The following is a 12,226-nucleotide window of genomic DNA, read 5'->3' as shown; positions in this document are numbered from 1 at the left end:
ACATCCTTTCTCTGCCTTATGCCATTATACTCCTCCTTTCTCTGCCCCATGCCATTATACCCCTCCTTTCTCTGTCCCATACCATTATACCCCTCCTTTCTCTGCCTTATGCCATTATACCCCTCCTTTCTCTGCCTTATGCCATTATACACCTCCTTTCTCTGCCTCATGACATTATACTACCCCCTTTCTCTGCCCTGTGCCATTATACTAACCCCTTTCTCTGCTCTGTGCCATTATACCCCCCCTGTGCTGTTACACAGTATATCCTCTTCCTTGTCCAGCCTGTGCTATTACAGTATACCTGACGTTAGTAACGAGAAGAAGAAACAAATGACTCTTTTTGGGAAGCACTCATATTTTAGAGGACTAAATGTATTCAAATATAATAAACTGATAAAAATTCATACATTTTATTGTGCACTTTTTTTTTAAATATGGAGTTCCCTCTTAAAAAATTATTAAAAAGCGAAAATTTTCACTTTTTAATAATTTTTTCAGAGGGAACTCCGTATTTTTTTTTTTAAAAAGTACACAATAAAATGTATTAATTTTTATTAGTTTATTATATTTGAATACATTTAGTCCTCTAAAATATGAGTGCTTCCCAAAAAGAGTAATTTGTTTCTTCTTCTCGTTACTAACTTCAGGTATACAGACTCTGGGGAGCACCGCTGACGGTTACCCTATACACATCACTTAGGCAATCACTTTGCTACCGAATGTGGGGTACCTTATTAAGGATTGCAATGCAAGAAAAGGTGGAAAGGATCTGGCTCTTGGCGCTATACCACAATACTCAATACTTTACATGTACATATATATATTAAAATTTACACAATACGTTCCTCTCAATAGATCCCCAAGTGATTTATTTTCTTCTTTCAATATTCATCCAGTGTTGTATCCCAGTGATGTAAATCATATGCAAAAATAAAAATAATATATGTGTAGAACAGTCTCAATTTCTTAAGAAAGTCTCTTTTTTATATACTGTATATATATATATTATATACTATTATATATTATATATTATATACTGTATATATCCTTTAGATGAACAACAAAACGTGATGTGGGCGTACCCCGACTCACACAATTCAACGTGAGAATATGTATATAAAGGTATCTTTTTTTTCCACCACCAAAGCACCGCTTTTACTGTGTTTAGATTGGCGTACCCCACTCACTAAATTTGTAGAGTGGAGGAAGCTCATAAAGGTTTCTTTATCTTTAATAGTATATCCAAATGCGTACCCTACTTACAGGGTTGAAAGTAATCCCATGTGTATCAAGGTTTCTTTTCCCTTGGTTTTTCTGGTGAAGGTAGCTTTAATTGTCTTCTCAGTCTCCCCCAGGGATTCAGGGCCAAATATGTGAAAATTATTTAAAAGTCAAATGTGTAGACTGGACTAATAAATCAGTACAGAAAATATATGTGTATGTAAAACCTCTCTCCAAATGTTTGAGAGGAATATGTCGTGTAGAAGGGGGTTGGTCTTTAGTTTGGAAATATCCCCTTATAAAGATATATATGTATAGTAATCCCCAGCAGTATAGGAACGTACCCTAATTGTATATGGTATATATGACTTTAGGAATGGACCCAGTGTATAAACTGGTGTTAGAGTAGAATGGACATACCCCACTTACACAAGGTAGCACACGACAATGTTAAAAAAAAAAACAAAGTACATACAAAAACACAAAAAAAGCCAAAAAAATCTTCTGAATAAAAAATAAAAAATAAGGTTTTTACCTTATATAAAGTCCATAAAAGGTAACAGATGGAAAAAATGGCTGTCCACACTCCTCCTGTCGACGCGTTTCGGTCTATGTTTGGACCTTTATATAAGGTAAAAACCTCGTTTTTAATTTTTTACAAAAGCTGGATATCCGCACACTCAACATATATTCTTATATTATTATGTGTGTATGTGGATCATCGCCACATGCCCAGCCCACAGGTATAAACCCCTATCTTATATCTTGGACAATGCTCAGTATATGTAGGGGGTGCTGTCAACTACAGTGTGCATAGATTAAAATTTCCTCACAATTTTTTTTATTTTTTATTCAGAAGAACTTTTTTTGTACGTACTTTGTTGTTTTTTTGAACAGTGTCGTTTGGCTCACTTCTATGTGGAGAGTGGTGTGGAATAAAATATAAAATGTTATCTTACCGTGGATTTCTCAGATTTATGGAACTAGCTATGCCTGATTGGTGGATATCCAGAGGAGCTATATGACAGAGGATAAAAAGAAACCCTGATGCGTATGGCTAGAACCATCTAGATTGTGAGTTGGGTACGCCTGTTGGAAATTCTCCATTTTACTCTATATAAAGAAACTGCTATGTGTATATCACTTCAACTACCTTGTGTATGTGGGGTATGTCCATTCTAATCTAACACCAGTTTATACACTGGGTCCATTCCTAAAGTCATATATACCATATACAATTAGGGTACGTTCCTATACTGCTGGGGATTACTATACATATGTAGCCCTAAATCTAATTACCATGGGATATAGGTGTAATCTTTAATTTGATTGCCTCCACCCAAGTCGGGTCCCTGTACAAAGGAATTGAACAGAGTGTAAACGGGTAGACTTGAGAATACCCAAATGCAGTAAGTTGTGTTTGCTCGACTTTTAATTATATAGTACTCTTTTACTTTACCTACAGATTACCTTGGACACCGTAACTCTTCGTTCTTTCTTGATCGTGGTAAGTATTCCAGTAGGTTGTTGAAATAACTGATGCCAACAATTTTAAGCAAGTCTAAAGTTATATTTACTATACAAGATATCCGTAGCACAATACTTTGACTATGTAGTTAATCTCTAACAATTTATTAGACTTAGGTTAAACATTAATCAATTACCCCTGTACTTATACATATACTCCCTTATAAGTATCACGTTAAGATATAGATATAGATCCAGTAGATATACAACATAACCTGTAACAATTGTTATAGTCCACACACTTAGTAATGCTATACTTGATGGGGCTCATGTAGTCTAGATATATATATATATATATATATATATATATATATATGCATATATATGTACGAAACCCCCAGTCGTAAATGCAAAGGTTTTAGGTCCTCCTGAATGCTGAAGTCAATTAAATTTATAGAAAGTGTAAATATCCTGTATTTTGCCTATCTTCCTTCTAGGCGGAGTAATACAATAGCCAGTGGAGAGTTTAAGATGAAGGAATTCTAATTAATAGTTTCCGTCCTGACCTTTAGTCTACTTGTATCCACTGGGGTTTAAATCTTACTCCTTCCAATAATGTAATACGCTCAATAAGTAATTCCCATTGTCCTTGCTGTCTTAGGGAATAGATTTTAGATTTTAACAGCTGGCTTCCTGGTTGGGTAATATTATTACCTCCCTTTCGGGCGAATATTTCTTCGGGAGCCGGGTAACGGGTCCTTCGAGGGAGAGTCTGCAATAATAGCTATATATTAAGTTCACAGCACGGTATTTTAAGTAATACGGTAGTTTTATGGAGATATTTTAGGGCAGACACTTTACGAGACAAGGAAGGCAAATGAGAATTATAGTAATGGTGTCTCCCCATGCAGAAATCTGCGGCAGTGATTATAACTGGAATATATATATGTGTTAATATTCCTCAATAATGGTATAACTTCAGTCTCGCTAAAAATATAAGTCTAGGTTTTCTCTCCGCAGGTTATCTATGGTATTTGAGGGGGTACACCTGCTGTACCCAGCGGCAAGGATTTTGTATATATCGGCTACCGGCTGCGGGGAATAATGAGTACCTTTCTGCTGACACATCTGTAAAACTCAGTGCCTCTGAGGATAATATTGCGATAAGTATTTGTACTTTATGACAGTGATTAGTCCTTAATGTGTATAACGTTAATTCACTGTATCACTTGTCCATAGCCAGGGGTTATCAGGCACAGTAGGGTTTCAGATGTATATTTAGTGACGCACTCGAGGAGGTACCTTAGCACAGTGTATTCACCTCTCACTGTTGCGCTGTCACTGTGATGTCCGTTCTGGTCCGCTCCCCCAGCTCCACGGCCAGCAACACTTCTCGTCCTCCTCGAAAATCGGAGGCTCCCTCCGCTACCCGGAGACAGTCCCAGCTCTCTGCGGTCCAGTAAAAGCCTCCTGTCTAGCCCCCGCAATCAGCCGTCGTCTTCCGTCCTTGCTCCGTGCCGCCCTCCGTGCAGCTCCGCTCTCTCTCTCTCTGGCCCCGCTCTAACCGTCCGGCTCCAACGTCTTTTTCTCTGACGTCTTTATCCGGGTCTCCTCTTGTGGTCCTCGCTCTCCCCCTGCTCACGAGCCACCACAAGCCCACATCAGAGGGAATATAAATCTCAGTCCCAGTCCAACATATGAAAGGGTAGCGGAAAGTCTATAAGAAGTCTATAAACTCCACTAATAAAAGGTTATAACTTAACCTACCTATAATATTATTTCTATATTACAGTTGACACTATATGTATAAAACATACCAGTCATGCTACCCTTCTAAAAGTACACATCATGCTACACATATATATATCTTTATAAGGGGATATTTCCAAACTAAAGACCAACCCCCTTCTACACGACATATTCCTCTCAAACATTTGGAGAGAGGTTTTACATACACATATATTTTCTGTACTGATTTATTAGTCCAGTCAACACATTTGACTTTTAAATAATTTTCACATATTTGGCACTGAATCCCTGGGGGAGACTGAGAAGAAAATGAAAGCTACCTTCACCAGAAAAACCAAGGGAAAAGAAACCTTGATACACATGGGATTACTTTCAACCCTGTTAGTAGGGTACGCATTTGGATATACTATTAAAGATAAAGAAACCTTTATGAGCTTCCTCCACTCTACAAATTTAGTGAGTGGGGTACGCCAATCTAAACACAGTAAAAGCGGTGCTTTGGTGGTGGAAAAAAAAGATACCTTTATATACATATTCTCACGTTGAATTGTGTGAGTCGGGGTACGCCCACATCACGTTTTGTTGTTCATCTAAAGGATACTGTACAGTATATAAAAAAGAGACTTTCTTAAGAAATTGAGACTGTTCTACACATATATTATTTTTATTTTTGCATATGATTTACATCACTGGGATACAACACTGGATGAATATTGAAAGAAGAAAATAAATCACTTGGGGATCTATTGAGAGGAACGTATTGTGTAAATTTTAATATATATATATATGTACATGTAAAGTATTAAGTATTGTGGTATAGCGCCAAGAGCCATATCCTTTCCACCTTTTCTTGCATTGTTTATCTGTTGAAAGTGTGGTGACACGTTAGGAAGGGACGTAGTTCAGGGCAGCTTAAAGGCGCCAAAGTGATAGGAACCCCCCTTCTTCCCTTTTTTACCTTATTAAAGAATTTGTTCCAGATAAAAAAAGTCGGCCTTTTTAGAGGACACCCATTATCTTTCACTTCATAATTATTAACAACCTGTGCAGCTTCCTTACAAACTTTCTCTCATTATTACAGTATACCTCTGCTCTGCCTCTCAGTCACATTGCTCCATGTCTGTATACTAATAGCAGAAATATATACACACTACTCATCCGCCATCATACATGTCACATGACTCCTCCCTCTCATTTGCATACTGCAGTCCCCGGCATTATACAGGAGAATGAGTTTAGAAGTATAATAACCAGAGTGAGCGGGAGGAGGTGGAGGTGTCTGTATCCTCTTACACCAGCAGTAGTACCGCACTTACCTGAAGTGGTAGGTTTCTACTTGTCCGAAGCTGCTTCCAGCGCTCAGTAAGATGCCCGTGTCCTCCAGCAGGAGATGGCAGAAGAACACATCTGGTTCTAGGCCTCGATCCTAATGGAGATTAGACAAATGTAAGAAGGTGGAAGTGTCTGTGTATAATTCCAGTGTACAGTATATATAGTTCCCACTGCCTGTACACTTATACTGAGTGGTTGTAATATGGGCCCAATTCAGTAAGGATTGCAAATGCTAATTAGAAGAATTTGCAATCTTTTTGTAAGCTTGCTGGGGAGCCGCCTCCCCCCCTTCAACAAGCAGAAATTGCGATTGCAATTCCTGTAAGCGAGGGGAGCTGGGTGTATGTAATGGAGGGGAGCTGGGTTCCGGTAAGGGAGGGGAGCTGGGTGCATGGGAGGGGAGCTGGGTTCCTGTAAGGGAGGGGAGCTGGGTGCATGTAAGGGAAGGGAGCTGGGTACCTGTAAGAGAAGGGAGATGGTTTCCTGTAAGGAAAGGGAGCTGGGTTCCTGTAAGGGAGGGGAGCTGGGTGCATGGGAGGGGAGCTGGGTTCCTGTAAGGGAGGGGAGCTGGGTGTATGTAATGGAGGGGAGCTGAGTTCCTGTAAGGGAGGGGAGCTGGGTGCATGTAAGGGAAGGGAGCTGGGTTCCTGTAAGGGAGGAGAGCTGGGTGCATGTAAGGGAAGGGAGCTGGGTACCTGTAAGAGAAGGGAGATGGTTTCCTGTAAGGGAAGGGAGCTGGGTTCCTGTAAGGGAGGAGAGCTGGGTGCATGTAAGGGAAGAAGGGAAGAGAGCTGGGTTCCTGTAAGGGAAGGGAGCTGGGTTCCTGTAAGGGAGGAGAGCCGGGTGCATGTAAGGGAAGGGAGATGGTTTCCTGTAATGGAAGGGAGCTGGGTTCCTGTAAGGGAAGGGAGCTGGGTTCCTGTAAGGGAGGAGAGCTGGGTGCATGTAAGGGAAGGGAAATGGTTTCCTGTAATGGAAGCGAGCTGAATTCCTGTAAGGGAAGGGAGCTGGGTTTCTGTAAGGGAGGAGAGCTGGGTGCATGTACGGGAAAAAGGGAAGAGAGCTGGGTTCCTGTAAGGGAAGGGAGATGGGTTCCTGAAAGGGAAGGGAGATGGTTTCCTGTAAGGGAAGGGAGCTGAGTTCCTGTAAGGGAAGGGAGCTGGGTTCCTGTAAGGGTAGGGAGATGGTTTCCTGTAATGGAAGGGAGCTGGGTTCCTGTAAGGGAAGGGAGCTGGGTTCCTGTAAGGGAAGGGAGCTGGGTGCATGTAAGGGAAGGGAGCTGGGTTCCTGTAAGGGAGGAGAGCTGGGTGCATGTAAAGGAAGAAGGGACGATAGCTGGGTTCCTGTAAGGGAAAGGAGCTGGGTTCCTGTAAGGGAGGAGAGCTGGGTGCATGTAAGGGAAGGACGATGGTTTCCTGTAATGGAAGGGAGCTGGGTTCCTGTAAGGGAAGGGAGCTGGGTTCCTGTAAGGAAGGAGAGCTGGGTGCATGTAAGGAAAAAAGGGAAGAGAGCTGAGTTCCTGTAAGGGAAGGGAGATGGTTTCCTGTAAGGGAAGGGAGCTGAGTTCCTGTAAGGGAAGGGAGCTGGGTTCCTGTAAGGGTAGGGAGATGGTTTCCTGTAATGGAAGGGAGCTGGGTTCCTGTAAGGGAAGGGAGCTGGGTGCATGTAAGGGAAGGGAGCTGGATTCCTGTAAAGGAGGAGAGCTGGGTGCATGTAAGGGAAGAAGGGAAGAGAGCTGGGTTCCTGTAAGGGAAGGGAGCAGGGTTCCTGTAAGGGAGGAGAGCTGGGTGCATGTAAGGGAAGGGAGATGGTTTCCTGTAATGGAAGGGAGCTGGGTTCCTGTAAGGGAGGAGAGCTGGGTGCATGTAAGGGAAGAAGGGAAGAGAGCTGGTTTCCTGTAAGGGAAGGGAGCTGGGTTCCTGTAAGGGAGGAGAGCTGGGTGCATGTAAGGGAAGGGAGATGATTTCCTGTCATGGAAGGGAGCTGGGTTCCTGTAAGGGAAGGGAGCTGGGTTCCTGTAAGGGAGCAGAGCTGGGTGCATGTAAGGGAAGGGAGATGGTTTCCTGTAATGGAAGGGAGCTGGGTTCCTGTAAGGGAAGGGAGCTGGGTTCCTGTAAGGGAGGAGAGCTGGGTGCATGTAAGGGAAGGGAAATGGTTTCCTGTAATGGAAGCGAGCTGAATTCCTGTAAGGGAAGGGAGCTGGGTTCCTGTAAGGAAGGAGAGCTGGGTGCATGTAAGGAAAAAAGGGAAGAGAGCTGGGTTCCTGTAAGGGAAGGGAGATGGTTTCCTGTAAGGGAAGGGAGCTGAGTTCCTGTAAGGGAAGGGAGCTGGGTTCCTGTAAGGGTAGGGAGATGGTTTCCTGTAATGGAAGGGAGCTGGGTTCCTGTAAGGGAAGGGAGCTGGGTGCATGTAAGGGAAGGGAGCTGGGTTCCTGTAAAGGAGGAGAGCTGGGTGCATGTAAGGGAAGAAGGGAAGAGAGCTGGGTTCCTGTAAGGGAAGGGAGCAGGGTTCCTGTAAGGGAGGAGAGCTGGGTGCATGTAAGGGAAGGGAGATGGTTTCCTGTAATGGAAGGGAGCTGGGTTCCTGTAAGGGAGGAGAGCTGGGTGCATGTAAGGGAAGAAGGGAAGAGAGCTGGTTTCCTGTAAGGGAAGGGAGCTGGGTTCCTGTAAGGGAGGAGAGCTGGGTGCATGTAAGGGAAGGGAGATGATTTCCTGTCATGGAAGGGAGCTGGGTTCCTGTAAGGGAAGGGAGCTGGGTTCCTGTAAGGGAGGAGAGCTGGGTGCATGTAAGGGAAGGGAGATGGTTTCCTGTAATGGAAGGGAGCTGGGTTCCTGTAAGGGAAGGGAGCTGGGTTCCTGTAAGGGAGGAGAGCTGGGTGCATGTACGGGAAAAAGGGAAGAGAGCTGGGTTCCTGTAAGGGAAGGGAGATGGGTTCCTGTAAGGGAAGGGAGATGATTTCCTGTAAGGGAAGGGAGCTGAGTTCCTGTAAGGGAAGGGAGCTGGGTTCCTGTAAGGGTAGGGAGATGGTTTTCTGTAATGGAAGGGAGCTGGGTTCCTGTAAGGGAAGGGAGCTGGGTGCATGTAAGGGAAGGGAGCTGGGTTCCTGTAAGGGAGGAGAGCTGGGTGCATGTAAGGGAAGAAGGGAAGAGAGCTGGGTTCCTGTAAGGGAAGGGAGCTGGGTTCCTGTAAGGGAGGAGAGCTGGGTGCATGTAAGGGAAGGGAGATGGTTTCCTGTAATGGAAGGGAGCTGGGTTCCTGTAAGGGAAGGGAGCTGGGTTCCTGTAAGGGAGGAGAGCTGGGTGCATGTAAGGGAAGACGGGAAGAGAGCTGGGTTCCTGTAAGGGAAGGGAGCTGGGTTCCTGTAAGGGAGGAAAGCTGGGTGCATGTAAGGGAAGGGAGATGGTTTTCTGTAATGGAAGGGAGCTGGGTTCCTGTAAGGGAAGGGAGCTGGGTTCCTGTAAGGAAGGAGAGCTGGGTGCATGTAAGGAAAAAAGGGAAGAGAGCTGGGTTCCTGTAAGGGAAGGGAGATGGGTTCCTGTAAGGGAAGGGAGATGGTTTCCTGTAAGGGAAGGGAGCTGAGTTCCTGTAAGGGAAGGGAGCTGGGTTCCTGTAAGGGTAGGGAGATGGTTTCCTGTAATGGAAGGGAGCTGGGTTCCTGTAAGGGAAGGGAGCTGGGTGCATGTAAGGGAAGGGAGCTGGGTTCCTGTAAGGGAAGAGAGCTGGGTGCATGTAAGTGAAGAAGGGAAGAGAGCTGGGTTCCTGTAAGGGAAGGGAGCAGGGTTCCTGTAAGGGAGGAGAGCTGGGTGCATGTAAGGGAAGGGAGATGGTTTCCTGTAATGGAAGGGAGCTGGGTTCCTGTAAGGGAAGGGAGCTGGGTTCCTGTAAGGGAGGAGAGCTGGGTGCATGTACAGGAAAAGGGAAGAGACCGGGGTTCCTGTAAGGGAAGGGAGATGGGTATCTGTAAGGGAAGGGAGATGGTTTCTTGTAAGGGAAGGGAGATGGTTTCCTGTAAGGGAAGGGAGCTGAGTTCCTGTAAGGTAAGGGAGCTGGGTTCCTGTAAGGGTAGGGAGATGGTTTCCTGTAATGGAAGGGAGCTGGGTTCCTGTAAGGGAAGGGAGCTGGGTGCATGTAAGGGAAGGGAGCTGGGTTCCTGTAAGGGAGGAGAGCTGGGTGCATGTAAGGGAAGGGAGATGGTTTCCTGTAATGGAAGGGAGCTGGGTTCCTGTAAGGGAAGGGAGGAGAGCTGGGTGCATGTAAGGGAGGAAGGGAAGAGAACTGGGTTCCTGTAAGGGAAGGGAGCTGGGTTCCTGTAAGGGAGGAGAGCTGGGTGCATGTAAGGGAAGGGAGATGGTTTCCTGTAATGGAAGGGAGCTGGGTTCCTGTAAGGGAAGGGAGCTGGGTTCCTGTAAGGGAGGAGAGCTGGGTGCATGTAAGGAAAAAAGGGAAGAGAGCAGGGTACCTGTAAGGGAAAGGAGATGGGTTCCTGTAAGGGAAGGTAGATGGTTTCCTGTAAGGCAGTGGTTTCCAAACTTTTTGAATCACGGCGCCCTAGAATATCAGAATTTTTTTCATGGCACCCCTAGGCCAAAAATTTCTTATTGAGAAATTTAGAAATAAATATTACATTAAGTAGATCGTGTTTAGATGTCATCCTTGGGGTCAGTTGTGTGGTGAGGGACAAGATTTGCTTCTGTTTGGCCACATATTTTATGACTGGCAGCCACCAGCACTGGTTTTGCCTATTATATTGACCATGAATAATTTGAATTGGTCCTGGACCACCAACCCAGGGCACCCCTGCAAGTGTTCCGAGGCATCCCAGGGAGCCACGGCACACAGTTTGGGAACCTCTGCTGTAAGGGAAGGGAGCTGAGTTCCTGTAAGGGAAGGGAGCTAGGTTCCTGTAAGGGTAGGGAGATGGTTTCCTGTAATGGAAGGGAGCTGGGTTCCTGTAAGGAAAGGGAGCTGGATGCATGTAAGGGAAGGGAGCAGGGTTCCTGTAAGGGAGGAGAGCTGGGTGCATGTAAGGGAAGAAGGGAAGAGAGCTGGGTTCCTGTAAGGGAAGGGAGCTGGGTTCCTGTAAGGGAGGAGAGCTGGGTGCATGTAAGGGAAGGGAGATGGTTTACTGTAATGGAAGGGAGCTGGGTTCCTGTAAGGGAGGAGAGCTGGGTGCATGTAAGGGAAGGGAAGAGAGCTGGGTTCCTGTAAGGGAGGAAAGCTGGGTGCATGTAAGGGAAAAAGGGAAGAGAGCTGGGTTCCTGTAAGGGAAGGGAGCTTGGTTCATGTAAGGGAAGGGAGATGGTTTTCTGTAAGGGTAGGGAGCTGGGTTCCTGTAAGGAAGGAGAGCTGGGTGCATGTAAGGGAAAAAGGGAAGAGAGCTGGGTCCCTGTAAGGGAAGGGATCTGGGTTCCTGTAAGGGAAGGGAGCTGGGTTCCTGTAAGGGAGGAGAGCTGGGTGCATGTAAGGGAAGGGAGATGGTTTACTGTAATGGAAGGGAGCTGGGTTCCAGTAAGGGAGGAGAGCTGGGTGCATGTAAGGGAAGGGAAGAGAGCTGGGTTCCTGTAAGGGAGGAAAGCTGGGTGCATGTAAGGGAAAAAGGGAAGAGAGCTGGGTTCCTGTAAGGGAAGGGAGCTTGGTTCATGTAAGGGAAGGGAGATGGTTTTCTGTAAGGGTAGGGAGCTGGGTTCCTGTAAGGAAGGAGAGCTGGGTGCATGTAAGGGAAGGGAGATGGTTTACTGTAATGGAAGGGAGCTGGGTTCCAGTAAGGGAGGAGAGCTGGGTGCATGTAAGGGAAGGGAAGAGAGCTGGGTTCCTGTAAGGGAGGAAAGCTGGGTGCATGTAAGGGAAAAAGGGAAGAGAGCTGGGTTCCTGTAAGGGAAGGGAGCTTGGTTCATGTAAGGGAAGGGAGATGGTTTTCTGTAAGGGAAGGGAGCTGGGTTCCTGTAAGGGAGGAGAGCTGGGTGCATGTAAGGGAAGGGAGATGGTTTACTGTAATGGAAGGGAGCTGGGTTCCAGTAAGGGAGGAGAGCTGGGTGCATGTAAGGGAAGGGAAGAGAGCTGGGTTCCTGTAAGGGAGGAAAGCTGGGTGCATGTAAGGGAAAAAGGGAAGAGAGCTGGGTTCCTGTAAGGGATGGGAGCTTGGTTCATGTAAGGGAAGGGAGATGGTTTTCTGTAAGGGTAGGGAGCTGGGTTCCTGTAAGGAAGGAGAGCTGGGTGCATGTAAGGGAAAAAGGGAAGAGAGCTGGGTCCCTGTAAGGGAAGGGATCTGGGTTCCTGTAAGGGAAGGGAGCTGGGTTCCTGTAAGGGAGGGGAGCTGGGTTCATGTAAGGGAAGGGAGATGGGTTCCTGTAAGGGAAGGGAGCTGGGTTCCTGTAAGGGAAGGGAGCTGGGTTCCTGTAAGGGAAGGGAGCTGGGTTCCTGTAAGAGAAGTGAGATGGTTTCCTGTAATGGAAGG

The 12,226-nt window shown here is 45.9% G+C and overlaps 1 protein-coding gene across 1 annotated transcript in view; it reads right to left on the bottom strand.

The window, feature by feature from the left end:
* The window catches only part of LOC134927087 (alanine aminotransferase 2-like), a 259,669-nt gene that overhangs the window by 9,810 nt on the left and 237,633 nt on the right, over positions 1-12,226 (bottom strand). Inside the window, exon 10 of the mRNA XM_063921093.1 lies at positions 5,757-5,866. Coding sequence (XP_063777163.1) covers positions 5,757-5,866 — 110 coding nt within the window. The remainder of the gene's footprint in view (positions 1-5,756; positions 5,867-12,226) is intronic.

Source organism: Pseudophryne corroboree, chromosome 5, assembly GCF_028390025.1.
Source record: "Pseudophryne corroboree isolate aPseCor3 chromosome 5, aPseCor3.hap2, whole genome shotgun sequence".
In the NCBI taxonomy this organism is placed as follows: domain Eukaryota; kingdom Metazoa; phylum Chordata; class Amphibia; order Anura; family Myobatrachidae; genus Pseudophryne; species Pseudophryne corroboree.
Note: the sequence above shows the minus strand (reverse complement) of the source record. Positions and strands in the feature narration are given on the sequence as shown.